Source organism: Sciurus carolinensis, chromosome 2, assembly GCF_902686445.1.
Source record: "Sciurus carolinensis chromosome 2, mSciCar1.2, whole genome shotgun sequence".
Lineage (NCBI taxonomy): Eukaryota > Metazoa > Chordata > Mammalia > Rodentia > Sciuridae > Sciurus > Sciurus carolinensis.
Genome location: NC_062214.1, coordinates 29,099,953 through 29,114,378, shown reverse-complemented (window position 1 = coordinate 29,114,378; position 14,426 = coordinate 29,099,953). Strand labels below are relative to the sequence as shown.

Below are 14,426 nucleotides of genomic sequence, written 5' to 3'. Positions count from 1 at the left end.
AAGCACACAGGATGTCAAAGAGCAAGAAGTGGTTCCCGTGGGAAAGCCAGTCCAGTTCATTCTCTATTCTAGGGTCGTTTCAAGTTACACTAGGTTACATAGTGCAGTTTGCTTTGCTCATGTGCAGATCACATAACTTGCTGGCTTCTCAGAGTCCACTAGTACCAAAGGTTATTATAATAAGATAATGTCTCCAGGCCTCAAGGACAGAGGAGTTGCAGAGCATCTCTAAGCCAATCAAACAGAAGGTATTTCATTGTCCTGAGGAGTTTGCTTGACTCGAAGGACCTTAGCTCCTCTGTACATTGACTGACCTGAAATCTCTACAGAGTGGGGCAAGGAGCATGGTTTTTAAATACCACAGTCTAAGTCATGGTCATATTCATTGCTACTGGATTGATCTTTTAAGAAGACTGCTTAAAGAGAAATTGTGTGGTTCTTATTTTTCTTTAAAAAAAATTCTGTGTGTTTGTGTGTTTGATCCACTTCTTCCCTCAGTAGATTAATGACCACATACTCTATATGCTTTTCTCTGTATTGCTTCCCCCTGCCCATATAATATATATTGAAGATCACTTCCTAAGTGATGTATAGAAATCTCCTCATTCTGTTTTACAGCTGCCTAGTACTTCATCATGTGACTGTATCATATTTTATTCATCACAGTCCCAATTGATGGACATTTTGGTTCGTTAGAATCTTTTCCTATTATTATTAACAATCAATTAATGAATTGCTTCGTGCGTAATTCTTTTTGTATTTTTGCTATTATATCTTTGTGATAGATTTCTAGAAATGTGATTTCAGGTTCAGAAGGTAAATATGTAATTTTGTTAGAAATTGCCAAATTCCTCTCTGTAGGTTTGTACTGTTTTACAAACCCAGCAGCAGAGTATGCATATGCCTGTTGCCCCACAACCTTGCCTATTTTTGTGGTCTTTTTCTTTGCAAACCTGATAGATGAGACATGTTATATAAGTGTGGTTTTAGTTTGAATTTCTCTTATGACTGAGGTTAAGCATCTCTTCTCTTCATATGCTTAATGTCTTTTTTCCTATTTTTCTCTATAAAATTCAAACATTCTCCATATTAATTTTCTCCCACCTTCTGGATTTTAAGTCATATGGAGGTTTTTCCTATTCTCAGGCTATAGAGAAGCTTGCCCATTCTTTCTTCTAGAACTTATTTCTTTTTCCAGGTGATTCTCTGATCCATTTGAAATTTATCCTTGTATACAGAGTGTATATAGAGTATATTATCTTTTTCATGTTTAGTTATCTTGATACCTTTTATTGAAAAGTCCATCTTTTCCCTACTAATTTAAGATGTCACTGTGTACTAAATTTCCATGTAGTTTTTTAGGTGGTTTATTGAAACTATTCTGGGTTACCACAGGTCAGGATGAAAGGGTGGAATTTGGGAGGGAAGAGAATTATACTGATTACTAAACCCTGAAAAATAGTTTCTTAGAGAACTTTTGATACATAAGAATTATCTGAAATTTGTCTGTACAAGTGTATCTTGCATTTGTACCATAAGCTTTCAGCAAATTCATTCTCTCCCTTTTTTCCCTAGCATCATGTATGTGTTTGGCGGTTTCAACAGTCTCCTCCTCAGCGACATCCTCATATTCACCTCGGAACAGTGTGAAGCACACCAGAGTGAAGCTGCTTGTGTGGCAGCAGGACCTGGTGTCCGATGTGTGTGGGACACAAGGTCATCTCAGTGTATCTCCTGGGAGTTGGCAACTGAAGAACAAGCAGAAAAGTTAAAATCAGAATGTTTCTCCAAAAGAAGTAAGTTTTCCTCTACTTAGAATTTAATTAGAAATCTCATTTTGTCAGAATTATGAAGAAGCTTAGCATATGTACACTTCTTATGTTCACCTTTTCATCAATACTAGTTTAGTAATAACTTGTGCAAAGCCTTTCTGGGTGTTTGAAAATTGGTTTGTAAACATCTTTATACATGTCATGTAGCTCCTAGAAGCTGTCTGTGAATGATAGGGACCAGTCCTTCTTGGCTGTAGGCTTTGTCCACCAGCTCCAGGACCTGGCTACAGTTGATCCAAGGCGGTGCTATTCAATGGAACTTGTTTTGATAATGGAACTATTGTTATGTGCCCTGTTTGAGTCTGGTAGCCACTAGCCACATGGGGATATCAGACACTGGAAAGATGGCTAGTGTGCCTGAGGAACTGAATTTTTAATTTGTTCCTGGCTACCATATTGGACTGTGGAGGTCTGACATTAAGGATGAGATTAGGAAGGTCAGCCCAGGAGAGCCTGTTGTATGTAGATAGAGGTCAAGTCGCTGTCCTTACCAACTGTTTGCTAGCTCTTCTAGTTGGATACAGCAGGGAGAGCCAGACAGACAGTTGCTGAGGATGAGCAGTGATTCCCACTTCTGGAAGCTCCCCCCATGTTTTCTAAGCTATTCTCTTCACCCTGCCTACTTAGCTTCTTGCCCTTTTGCTGTGACATAGAACACAGAACAACACAGTGAATAAATGTGTGAGAAAGTCCTTTCAAAGTAAGAAGGATGCCTCTGATGTTCACATCAGGTAAGAATGTTGGTTGAATTCCATAGCTAGGAGGATGGGTGTTGGAGTTACTGTAACTGTTATGATGGAGAGAAGCAGCTTTTATTTTCCCAGGATGCTCCAAATTAATCTGTACAGGAACATAAATCCTTAGTAAGAACACCCAGGCAATCAAGTTCAAGGTTGGAGAACAAAGATTACCAGAACCTTGTAGGATTACTCATTGTCTTCTGAAAGGGATAAAATCAGTACAACAGTTATTTTTTTAACCAGATTTTTTTAAAGTTCAAATTAAATGTTCAAGTATATATATATGGGAAATAATATTGAATTATCTTAGGTTATTCAGTATGAATTCATTATCTGTCATCTCATGTTCCGTATCAACTTCCTATTTTATTCTATTCTCAGCAGAGGTGACCCTAATCCTTCAATGATGATCAGAGAAAGAAGAGAAACCAAAAGGGTTTACTTCTGGGGTCTTTATGAGGGTGGGCCCTGGGCCCTCCCATTGGCTTTTCCTGGGTTCCACCATGTGGCATGTCCACAAGATGGTTCAGCAGATGAGGCAGCGTGGTGGTGTAGTTTCTCTTTTCTGGGGTCAACAGGAAGTGTACCAGATCTGCAATCACCCTAGGGTTCTGCAGCTTGCTTTCTGGAATTCATGTATATGTGTAGAAAATGTAGCATGGCTCAGCTCACACTTGCTTTGGGGTCTGGGCACTGCCTGTGCTCAAAATGAGCCTTGGTATTTGTAACTGGGAGGAATGGTTTGGTCTCCTTCATAACTTTCTTTGGATCTTGGCAGTTTCTGGTGTTTATTGTTTTGGGGGATTGGGAGGATTGGGGATTGAACTCAGGGACATTCAACCACTGAGCCACATCCCCAGCCTTATTTTGCATTTTATTTAGAGACAGGGTCTCACTGAGTTGCTTAGTGCCTTGCTGTTGCTGAGACTGACTTTGAATTCGAGATCCTCCTCTCTCAGCCTCCTGAGCTGCTGGGATTATAGGTGTGCACAACCATGCCCAGCTTCTAGTGTTTATTTTATTGCTAGTTGGTTTCTTCTTGGGTCCCAGAGACCCAGATCTTATTTCTGTTTTATCTTAGACTTGTTAAATTAACTTTTTTGCTTTTTACTTCCTGTTTGATATTTTTTTAGTAAAAAAAAAATGTTTCTTCAGATTGTCTTTTTCTAAGTCCTATTTAACCTGAACATCCCATTATATTTTGCTTCCAGTTTCAGTGTTTATTTTACTTCCCAGCCATTGTTAGGGTTTTTTTTTTTTTTTTAATCTGTCTCAGATTGTGCTTAACAAAAGCTGTCACAGTTGATGAGTGTTTCTTCTCTTCCTAGCTCTTGACCATGACAGATGTGACCAGCACACAGATTGTTACAGCTGCACGGCCAACACCAATGACTGCCACTGGTGCAATGACCATTGTGTCCCTAGTCATCTCAGCTGTATGGAAGACCAGGTCAGAGGTCATCTCTCAAGAATTTCAGAGGATAGAAATATCCTAATTGTGTTTAGGTATAGGTTGAATGTGTGACATAAATAATGGCCCAGATTGTTTTTTTTCAATATTTTTTTCTTTTATTAGTGCATTATAATCATATATAATAGTTGGGTTGAAATTTTTTAATGGGTTATAGATTTGGATTTTCTTATAGACTAGATTTTCTTTTAGGAAAGGATGCTAAATAAATCCTGATTCAGGGGTCTCAGTAGCCCCAGGAATTTGTGTGTGGTGATTTAGAAGAAGGCTGAACTGCTATCTGAGGATGATTGTCCCTGGGTGTGGCTGTGATTAAATACCTGGTCCTTGGTCTGAGGCTTATAACAATGAGCTCACTCCACCTGCGCAAGGTCTTGGGAGAAAGTTTGGGCTTGAGGCAGGTGTGTGGTGGTCCATATTGAATTGGGGAATTGATAGACTTTGCAAATTCTTTTTGTCTAAATGTTGTATCTTGGCTCAGCATAATTTTGGTGCTCACCATACAGAGTTTTAAAATTTAGGTTATACTAAGACTGAAAAAGATAAGATGACCTAGCTCTTATACTTTATAAGACTTTTTTTTTTTTTTTTTTTTTGGTCAGTTTAGCGCTCTTTATAAGTAAACTTTTAGACTCTGAGAGACATTTGGAAAGCAGTGCGTTCCACACCCCCATTTCACCAATGAGCAGGTTAAGGGATGCTATTTTAAAGAGTAGGCTGCTTCCTTGCCACTTAAAGGCATTCCCACAATAGTATTTCCACCATGGAGATGCTCCATCTGCATTTTATTTCTCTCTTTGTTTATTTGTAGTTTGCTTCCTCAATTAGATTTGGTTGTCTTTAGTATCCTGTTGGTTACCACCATGAGTTATCTCTATGTATATGTCCTGTGTTTTAGATCTCCATTTCTAGGTATGAGAACTGCCCCAAGGATAACCCTATATACTACTGTAACAAGAAGACGAGTTGCAGGAGCTGTGACCTGGACCAGAGGTGCCAGTGGGACCCCCGGAATCAGGAGTGCATCGCCCTGCCTGGTAAGTCTTACGGGGCACCTGGAGTGTGGGTCCAGAACTTTGGCCTGCTCCCCCATTCTTGTCCAGACTGGGTTGAGCCCTAGCAGAGAGGAGGAATCTATTCTATCTATTCATCCCTACCCCCAGTGTTACGTTTATTTGTTTGTTCGTTTTTTAAACTAAAATGCAGGTCTTGAGTATTTACTCCAGTTGTTCTTTGATGTAAAATTAATCATTATCTGCTCCTCTGGAGAGTGGAATGATAGTCTGGATTTGTGTCAGTGAACCGCTTCTTCCCCTGACACCCACCTGGCTGTGATAACCTGGGACTAGAACTCCGTAGTCTCAGCTGCCAGTCTTCTGGGCACTGTATGGAAGAGTGTCACTGAACAGGGGGATCTAGTTTTTGGCACCTCTTCAGGGGCTTCTCTGAGCAGAGGGAGAAGAGGATTTCTGTGTTAGCAGAAACTTCGAGGTGACCTCCAGTCCTGAGTACCTGTTTATGGCATCCTGAGGTTTAGAATGATGACTTTGGACGCAGCCAGCTGGGACTGAACCCCTGTGATATATTTGCTCCAAGCTGATATCCAGGAAGGGGAAGTTGTGTGGCACTATGCAGCAGCTGAGGCATGAGCAGGCCACTTGAGGTGGACCAGGGCCCTTTTGAATATCCTTTGAGGAATGCAATTCAGCTTGCAGAATGGGCTTCTTGTTCTTCCACTCTTGTTCTGAGTCTCAGGTACTCATGTATAGCAAAACACCTGGGGATCTTGCCCAAAGGCATGTTCTGGTACAGGCCTGGGGTGAGTCTCTAGAGTCTTCATTTTAACTTGTACTCGATGATATGAAAACAGTGCAGCATTTGGAGACTAGATTTATTCATTCCCAACCCATTTCCATGTTTGCAGTTCTGTACTCCACCTTTCCAATGTACGTATTCATCTGTCTGCTCCCCACTTAGGATTTAGTCTTATTTCTAATTGTTCTTCTAAAAGAGCTGGTACCAATCTAGCATTGACACCAAATGGGTTTTTGTCCAAGTGACAGGAGAGTTGATCTCAGAATGTGCTTCTTGAGATCCAATAAAAATGATTGACAAACTTGTTTTTTATCTCTTGTATTCCTTGTCTGAATGTGAGTAATGTGTCATTGTGTTTGCCACATTCTAATGGAGCACCTGGAATTCAAATCACAAGGATCACTTAGGTGTTCAGTAACTTGAACTAGTAATACAGTAGTTTTCTATAACTTCTAAAGCTCTTTTTTCTCTCCCCCTTTGTTAAAGAAAATATCTGTGGCGTTGGCTGGCATTTGGTTGGAAACTCGTGTTTGAAAATTACTACTGCCAAGGAGAATTATGACATGGCTAAGCTGTCCTGTAGGAACCTCGATGCCTTCTTGGCTTCCCTCACAACCCAGAAGAAAGTGGAATTTGTCCTTAAGCAGCTACAAATAATGCAGCCGTCACAGAGCATGGTGAGTGAACCCTCAGAACCTGAGTTTCTCATACCCACTTTCTGCTGAGGGCAGGACCGCAGCTGGTGCATGGAAGGCTGTGAGTGACGTGCTGGGAAGAGGAGGAATGCAGGATGCACCGTGTCGTAGATGTAGCACTACGCTGTCATTCTCTTCCTTTAATGCCTTTTACCTGACCTTGGACCTTTTGATACTTCATATATTATTCTTAGTCATATCTATTAAATTATAAGATATGAAAAATATTAGGTGAGATGAACAGTAATAAGTGTGTGTGATGTACTATGGTGACATCACTAGATGATTTCATACCTGTTTTTTCTCTAGATTCTGTTGGGGTGGGGAATGGGGTATCCACAGCCAGTAAGGTGTCAGATTTAGACACTTATGTTGTTTAGATTTAAGGTATTAATTCAGCACATGTTGTCACTGCCACTAAGAAACATACATCTGTTTGGATCTTTCTAGACCTGGCCAGCGCAACAAAAGAGAGCATCTTCTTATGAAGGGCTTCTGAGCTCAGAAAGGCTCACGCTCTTTTCACTGGTAGAGTCAGCTTTGCCCGTCATGCTGGGATTTCTACTGGTGACTCTCAAGTCCACCTCTGTGGGAGACTACCTGGGTAGAGAGGTTTCACCATCCTAGCTGGCCACAGGTGCACCTCTGGTCCCTCTCCTCTCTTCTTCAGGTGTTATAGCCCTACCAGGTCCTGGGTGGCACCTTTAAAAAACAGAAACTCACACTCTTGTGATAAGACAGATGAGACAACTAAAGTGTAACGTGCTCCCACAGCTTAAACTCCAGATGTGGCCCAGTCTGAAGAGCCCAGGTGTGTATAAAAAGCAAGATAGGGTGAGGCTGTCTGGAAGAGGTAACCCTGAAGGTAGGAAGGAGTGAAGAGGAAGGGGAAGGGTGGGCTCCCTGTGCCTTGGTACCATCCTGTGCAAGGTGTAGAGGTTGAGGGAATGGCTCACTGAGAGAGCTGCAGGTCAGTTTGTGTGTCTGGGGCAGGTTGGATAGGAGGAAGATGCTATAGCTGGGCTTCGAGAAGGGACCATGGCCAAATCCAGAGATACCTTGTCCACAATGCTAATGACTTTGCATTTTATCATGAAAGCAAAAAAATGTTATTAAAAGGCTACAAATGTATTAGTTATAATTATGTTGTTAAGTAAAATTAGAAAAATACTAATAAAAGAGTACAAGAAAACAAATATCATTTATTAATATCAATAATAATTCTTTTGAAATATATTTCTTTTAGGTATTTTAATAGGCATGTATATTTTTTTCCTCAAAAATGAAACTATATTGTACATTCAACTGCAAAAATTAAAAATACCTTTCATTTCTGGGTTAAACATTATACTTGATTTAAAAAAATTTTTAAAGTATAATGGCAAGGAAATTTTAGGAGAGTAGGAGACAAAAATTATCCCAGGTGTAAATTGCTCTATTATTCTTTATAAAATCCAGTGCTAAGTGAAGCAATACATTAAAAAATGTGGTAAACACACACACACACACACACGATTATGATTCAGCCTTAATAAAGAAGGAAATACTGTCATTTGTAATCACACAGATAGAGAACCTTATAGTGAGTGAAGTAAGCCAGTCACAGAAAGACAAATATCTTGCTTATGTGTAGAATCCAAAACAGTCTAACTCACAGAAACAGAGAGCACAATGGTGTTTCCAGGACCTTGGGAGGTGGGGTGAGAAATGGGAACATTTTGATCAAAGTGTTGAAAGTTTTAGTTACGGGTGGGGATATAGGGAAGAATGAAGGAACCTTGGATTGTGCAGAGGGGAGTAAGGGGAGAGGGTGGGGCAGTGGGACTGGGAAGGACAGTAGATGAGACAGACATTATTACCCTATGTACATGTATGATTACACTACCAGTGTGACTCAGCACCATGTACAACCAGAATGAGAAGTTATGCTCCATTTATGTACAATGTGTCAAAATGCATACTGTCATGTATAACCAATTAGAACAATTTTTTTGAATGCTATTAAAAAAACAAAGTTCTAGTTACATAAGATGAATAAGTTCTGGAGATCTAATGCATGTGATTGTGATAATAGTGTAGTTAATATAATAGTGTATAAAATAGTTAATATAATAGTGTATACTTAATATCCGTTAAGTATGTAGATGTTAAAAGTCATTGGCTGAGAAAGGAGGATCCTGAGTTCAAAGCCAGCCTCAAAAAAAGCAAGGCACTAAGCCACTCAGTGAGACCCTGTCTCTAAATAAAATACAAAATAGGGCTGAGGATGTGACTCAGTGGTTGAGTGCCCCTGAGTTCAATCCCCTGTACCAAAAAAAAAAAAAAAAAGTTCTCACCACATAGACATAATATGGTCACACAATGGTAAATATGAGAAGTGATGGATATCAATTAGTTGATAGCGGTAATCATCTCACAATATATACAATTAACAAAACATCATACAGGCTTAGCCTCTGATCTGAGGATAGACATATAACCAATATTTTATAAAGGTTGGTGAAGTGACTTCATTTGTGAATGGGCATTTAAACCCAATTTGGTGTGATCATCTCTTGGTCACAAAATAGCATTTGCTATAAAGTGCAGAAAATTTGGAACTCAGTTATCACTTTGCTATAGATCTTGGCGAAATTTTTGATACTTCTCTTCTCTAAGCTGTATATTTGTCCTTTGTAAAATGGCCATATGGAAGTGGTGAGCTATCCCAACTGCCAAGTTTAGGGTATAAGGAGGCTTTCCTACACCTGTGGGTATACCTAACCTAGTGGGTTTTTATCAAAAGTAGGCTGTTTGGTCAAGACATTGGTTGTTTTCATATTTGTGTCTGTTTTGCCCACAGTCCGAGCCCACCTTAACCCCATGGGTTGGCCTTCGGAAGATCAATATGACCCACTGGTTCTGGGAAGATGTGTCTCCATTTACCAATAGTTTACTGCAGTGGATGCCATCTGAGCCCAGCGATGCCGGGTTCTGTGGAATCTTGTCAGAACCCACGACTCGGGGATTAAAGGCTGCAACCTGCATCAACCCTCTCAATGGCAGCATCTGTGAACGGCCTGGTAAGGACCCTGGTGGTAGGTGTTCTGGGAAGTTTCAGAAAGAAAGTATAGAGTCATAATTAGGTATCTCTTTTATTTTACTTTATTTTATTTATTTTTAAATGATATTGGAGACTGAACCCAGAGGCACTTTACCACTGGAGCTACATTCCCAGCTCTTTTTATATTTTATTTTGAAGTGGAGTCTCACTAAGTTTTTTAGGGCCTTGCTAAGTTGCTGAAGCTGGCCTGCAACTTGTGATCCTCCTGTATCAGCCTCCCTAGTTCTGGGATTACAGGCATTTGCTACCAAACCTGGCATATTTTTAATTTTTTATTGGTGCCTTATAATGATGCATAATAGTGGGATTCATTGTGCCATCTTCATATATGCACATAATTTACTCAATCTCCTTCCCCAGTACCTTTTCCCACTCCCAATCTACTTGCTCCTTTTATTATTATTATTATTTTATTAGTGCATTATCATTATATATAAGTAAGTGGGATTCATTGTGGTATGTTTGTGCTTAGACATGGTATAATTTGGCATCTTTCATTTCCCACTATGTAGTTAATATTGAGATGTGTGAAATCATCTTGAATAGAGTTGGAGAATTGATTTCAGGCATATTTCAAGCAAAACCCAGAATTTCCAAAGCAGAAGGAATTACTCTGTGGCTCTGACTAGTTTGAGCTATAAACAAAACAAAAAAAAATTGATAATTTTACTTGAAAACCTAAAACTCTAATTAACATTGAGAGTGATTGGTTTGTTGACCACAAAAAATGTTGAGAATTGCCCCGAAGGGCATATTTCTTGGTGGTGGCAGAAACATGTTGTGGAAGAAAACAAAGCAAAATAAAAACAAAAGATGAGAAAAGCAGCCAAGTCACTGTGGGACAGTATTCAAGAAACTAGTCTCAGCAAGGAGGAAAATGGTAAGAGAGTTTTGTGACAGGAGATAGAAGCGAGTCAGAAATGTGTGAGAGCTGTGACTGAGTGCTGAACAGTCAAATGTTTTGAGTAGTTTCTTGATTTGTATGTCTCTGGGGGCTCTAAGTTTAGGCTCCTTGATGGCAGGCACAGGGGCAGCTTCTGCGGCACACAGAGGAGTTCAAGACCAGCTTTTCCTTTCTGCATGGGGGCTCACACGCAATTACTGCAATATTTGGTGATTTGCGGATCTAAATCATGTCTAGTTTTAGAACAGTACTGTAAGTTGTTTGAGAAATACAGAAGTATAGAAGATAATTTGTAGCGTTGTAGGAATTGCCTTAAAACAAGATTTCTAAACTTTGTAGGGGAGCTTTTCAACCTTTTTGAATTAATTCTAAATGCTTTGGTGAATTTAATGCATGTTGTGGTTCCACTTATCCTCAAAATTATAAACATAGGACTTTACAAATTCAGATGGGTTGTAAAACTCCTAAAGTTCACCCAGGGTCCCCTATATTCTTTTTCTTCTTCTTTTTTAAAACATATTTCTGGTGCTTTATAATTATACATAATTGTAGGATTCATTGTTACATATTTATACATGCACATGATGTAATAATATAATTTGGCCAATATCATTTCCCAGTATTTTCCCCCTTTCCCTCCCATCCTCTATTTTTCTGGTCCCTTTGCTCTACTTTACTGAACTCCCTTTGATTTTCCTGAGATCTCTTCGCCAACCCCTGCCCCACACTGAAATTTTCATTTTTACTTTCTGGCTTCCACATATGAGAAAAAACATACAACCCTGGACTTTCTCAATTTGGCTTATTTCACTTAACATAATGTTCTCAACTTCCATCCATTTTCCTTCAAATGATATAATCCATTCTTCTCAATGGCAGAATAAAACTCCTTTGTGTATATTTGTATTTTCTTTATCCATTCTTTCATTGATGGCATGGTCCCCTTTATTCTAAAGGGTTTCAGACCCTCCTTTTTTTGAAAGATTCTCTTGTTCCTTCACCTTTGTCCTCAGTGCTCTTTGAATAGAAGGTCCATTTCATCCCTGAGTGTATAAATACCTTGACTAAACAGTACGTGATGACTCCAGTGTTTTCCGTTTTCTCTATGTCACGTAGTGCCTTTACTGAGTTTGTGGCACACTACTGGGTCACAAACCCATACTTGAAAAGTCTCTGACCTTAGCGAGAGCTCTTCAGTGTCCCTCTTGGATTTTATTCCCAGTGAAACAAAGACCCAAGTGCCGTACACCATGTGCCTTGCGGACTGCGTGTGGGGAGTGCACCGGCAGCAGCTCTGAGTGCATGTGGTGCAGCAACATGAAGCAGTGTGTGGACTCCAATGCCTATGTGGCCTCCTTCCCTTTCGGCCAGTGTATGGAGTGGTATACCATGAGCAGCTGCCCCCGTAAGTGCAAAAGGAAGTTCAGGCACTCTTGAGTGCCCGGCGTGTGGTGACAGTAATGGTGACAGTAACTTGCATGTGGTGACAATTATGGCATGGGGCAGTGTTCTCAATCTCTGAACGTCTTACAGGCTAGTTGGATTTGATATTCTGCTTAAGTCATCTAGTCCTGCATCATGAGAACCTGCATACAGAATCAGGCACAGTGACACATGTAAATAAGCCGAGTAAATCTAGGATAGATCACAAAATACAGAAATTAACTCTTCAACTTCAGGGTCATATTATTCATGTAATGTCTCTGCCTCCTACTTTCCTAATTTATAAAGTAATTGCTCTCCTGTAGAGGCTCTCTGCGGTTCCTTTTGCCTCCACCATCCTGAGATTGAGAGGAAGGAGGTATCCCTCTAATGTGTTGGGCAAAATATTGAGCTCTTTAAATTTGTTATCTCACTTAAATGTTCACTATAGAGTAGTAATTTGGATTTAAGTTAATCTGTTATCTTCATTTAAAGATAATGAATTTAGATCTACCTGCTAGTGAATTGTTTACCGTTTGTTCTTTTAATAGCTGAAAATTGTTCAGGCTATTATACATGCAGTCGTTGCTTGGAGCAGCCAGGCTGTGGCTGGTGTACCGATCCCAGCAACACTGGGAAAGGGAAGTGCATGGAGGGATCCTACAGAGGACCAGTGAAGATGCCTCCACAGGCCTCTGCTGGAGCCGCCTATCCACAGCCCCTTCTGAATTCCAGCATGTGTCTGGAGGACAGTAGATACAACTGGTCTTTCATTCACTGTCCAGGTAAGCTGCCTGTGTATCCAAATTCAAGTCATTCACTACCTGTTGACAAGGAACACAATCTTGAAAGTAACACCATTCATATGAATTTCCTTTAAGCGAAAAATATTGTTAACACGCCCTTTTAGGAGAAAAGAGTTTCATTTAAAAAGTATTTTTAATGTCAGTTAACAAAAATATTGAGAACTTCAGGTGAGTTACTTTACTAATTTTTCTTATAATATATACTTTATAAAAATGTTACAGATATATACAAAATAAAAACTGGAGTTCCTCCTTTTCTCTCTGGTCCTTTATAAACACTTTTTAAGAATTTAATATAGATACTTCCAAACATATTGATTTATATATTTTTAAATACTGTGCTACAAGTAGGTACATCATACATATTGTTCTTCAGTTTGTTTTTTACTTAAAAACACATCATGGAAATTATTGGAAAAAATTAAAAATGAAATCTCCTGCAAACCCAGAAATGTATCTTCACAAATGTAGAAAGAAAAAAAAAACAGTTTTCCTATTAAATAAGCAATAAACCATACTGTTACACATCACAGATAATCTACTAGTAAGATTGAAAAGATGGAGGGATATTTTAAAATAAACAAGCATATGTAAGTAATTATATACATGACCTCAAAGACAAACAATAACTTGTCTTCATGAACTTTAATTTTTCATGTAGATATGGTTCCTGTGCTGTTTTTAAAAAGACTGACTGTTTTGTTTTTACCATTGAATTTTCTTGGCACCCTTGTGGAAAATTAGTTTTCTGTGAACAAAACAATTTGATAAAATTCAACATTCCTTCATGATAAAAACCCTGAATAAACTAAATATAGAAGGATTATAGTTCAATGTAATAAAGGCTATATAAGACAAACCCATTGCCAACATCAAACTGAATGGGGAAAAACTTCTCTCTCTCTTTTTTTTTTTTTTTTTTTTTTTTTGCGGTACTGGGGATCGAACCCAGAGCCTCGTGCTTGCAAGGCAAGCACTCTACCAACTGAGCTATCTCCCCAGCCCTGGAAAAAACTTCTCTAAAATCAGAAATGAGACAAGGGTGTCCACTCTCACCACTTTTATTCAATATAGTACTAGAAACTAGCCAGGACAATCAGACAAAAGAAAGAAAAGGAATGCAAATAGGAAAGAAGGAAGTCAAATTATCCCTGTTTGCAGATGATGTGATTCTATACCTAGAAAACCCTAAGGAATCTGTCAGAAGTCTTTTAGAACTGTTAAGTTCAGCAAAGTGACAGGGTACAAATCAATATACATAAATTGGTAACTTTCCTATACATCATCAATATGAAACTTGCTAAGAAAGAAATCTGGAAAAATTGTTACTCACACAGCCTCAAACAAACAAAAAGCACCTAAAACAAACCTAACTAAGGAGGTAAAGATATCTACCACAAAAATTATAAAACATCAAAGAAATAAATTGAAGAAAACCCTAGAAGAAAGAAAGTCATACCATGTTCATGGATTGGGAGAATTAATATTGTTAAAATGACCATGCTGATCTTTTCTCTCTTGCTTTTCTCTCCCCCTGACTCACTTTCTTTCTCCTCCTCACTTTCCACTCTCTCTAGTGCATGCCCTTTCTCTTTCCTTTCTCTTTTCCTCTCATTTTCTCTCTTACCCTGCAGGGAG

At 39.1% G+C, this 14,426-nt stretch overlaps 1 protein-coding gene across 1 annotated transcript in view; it reads left to right on the top strand.

The window, feature by feature from the left end:
• LOC124977466 (attractin-like) overlaps positions 1-14,426 on the top strand; it is a 94,194-nt gene that overhangs the window by 44,587 nt on the left and 35,181 nt on the right. Inside the window, 7 exon segments of the mRNA XM_047541025.1 lie at positions 1,576-1,796; positions 3,901-4,022; positions 4,942-5,080; positions 6,345-6,535; positions 9,396-9,615; positions 11,783-11,965; positions 12,534-12,767. Coding sequence (XP_047396981.1) covers positions 1,576-1,796; positions 3,901-4,022; positions 4,942-5,080; positions 6,345-6,535; positions 9,396-9,615; positions 11,783-11,965; positions 12,534-12,767 — 1,310 coding nt within the window.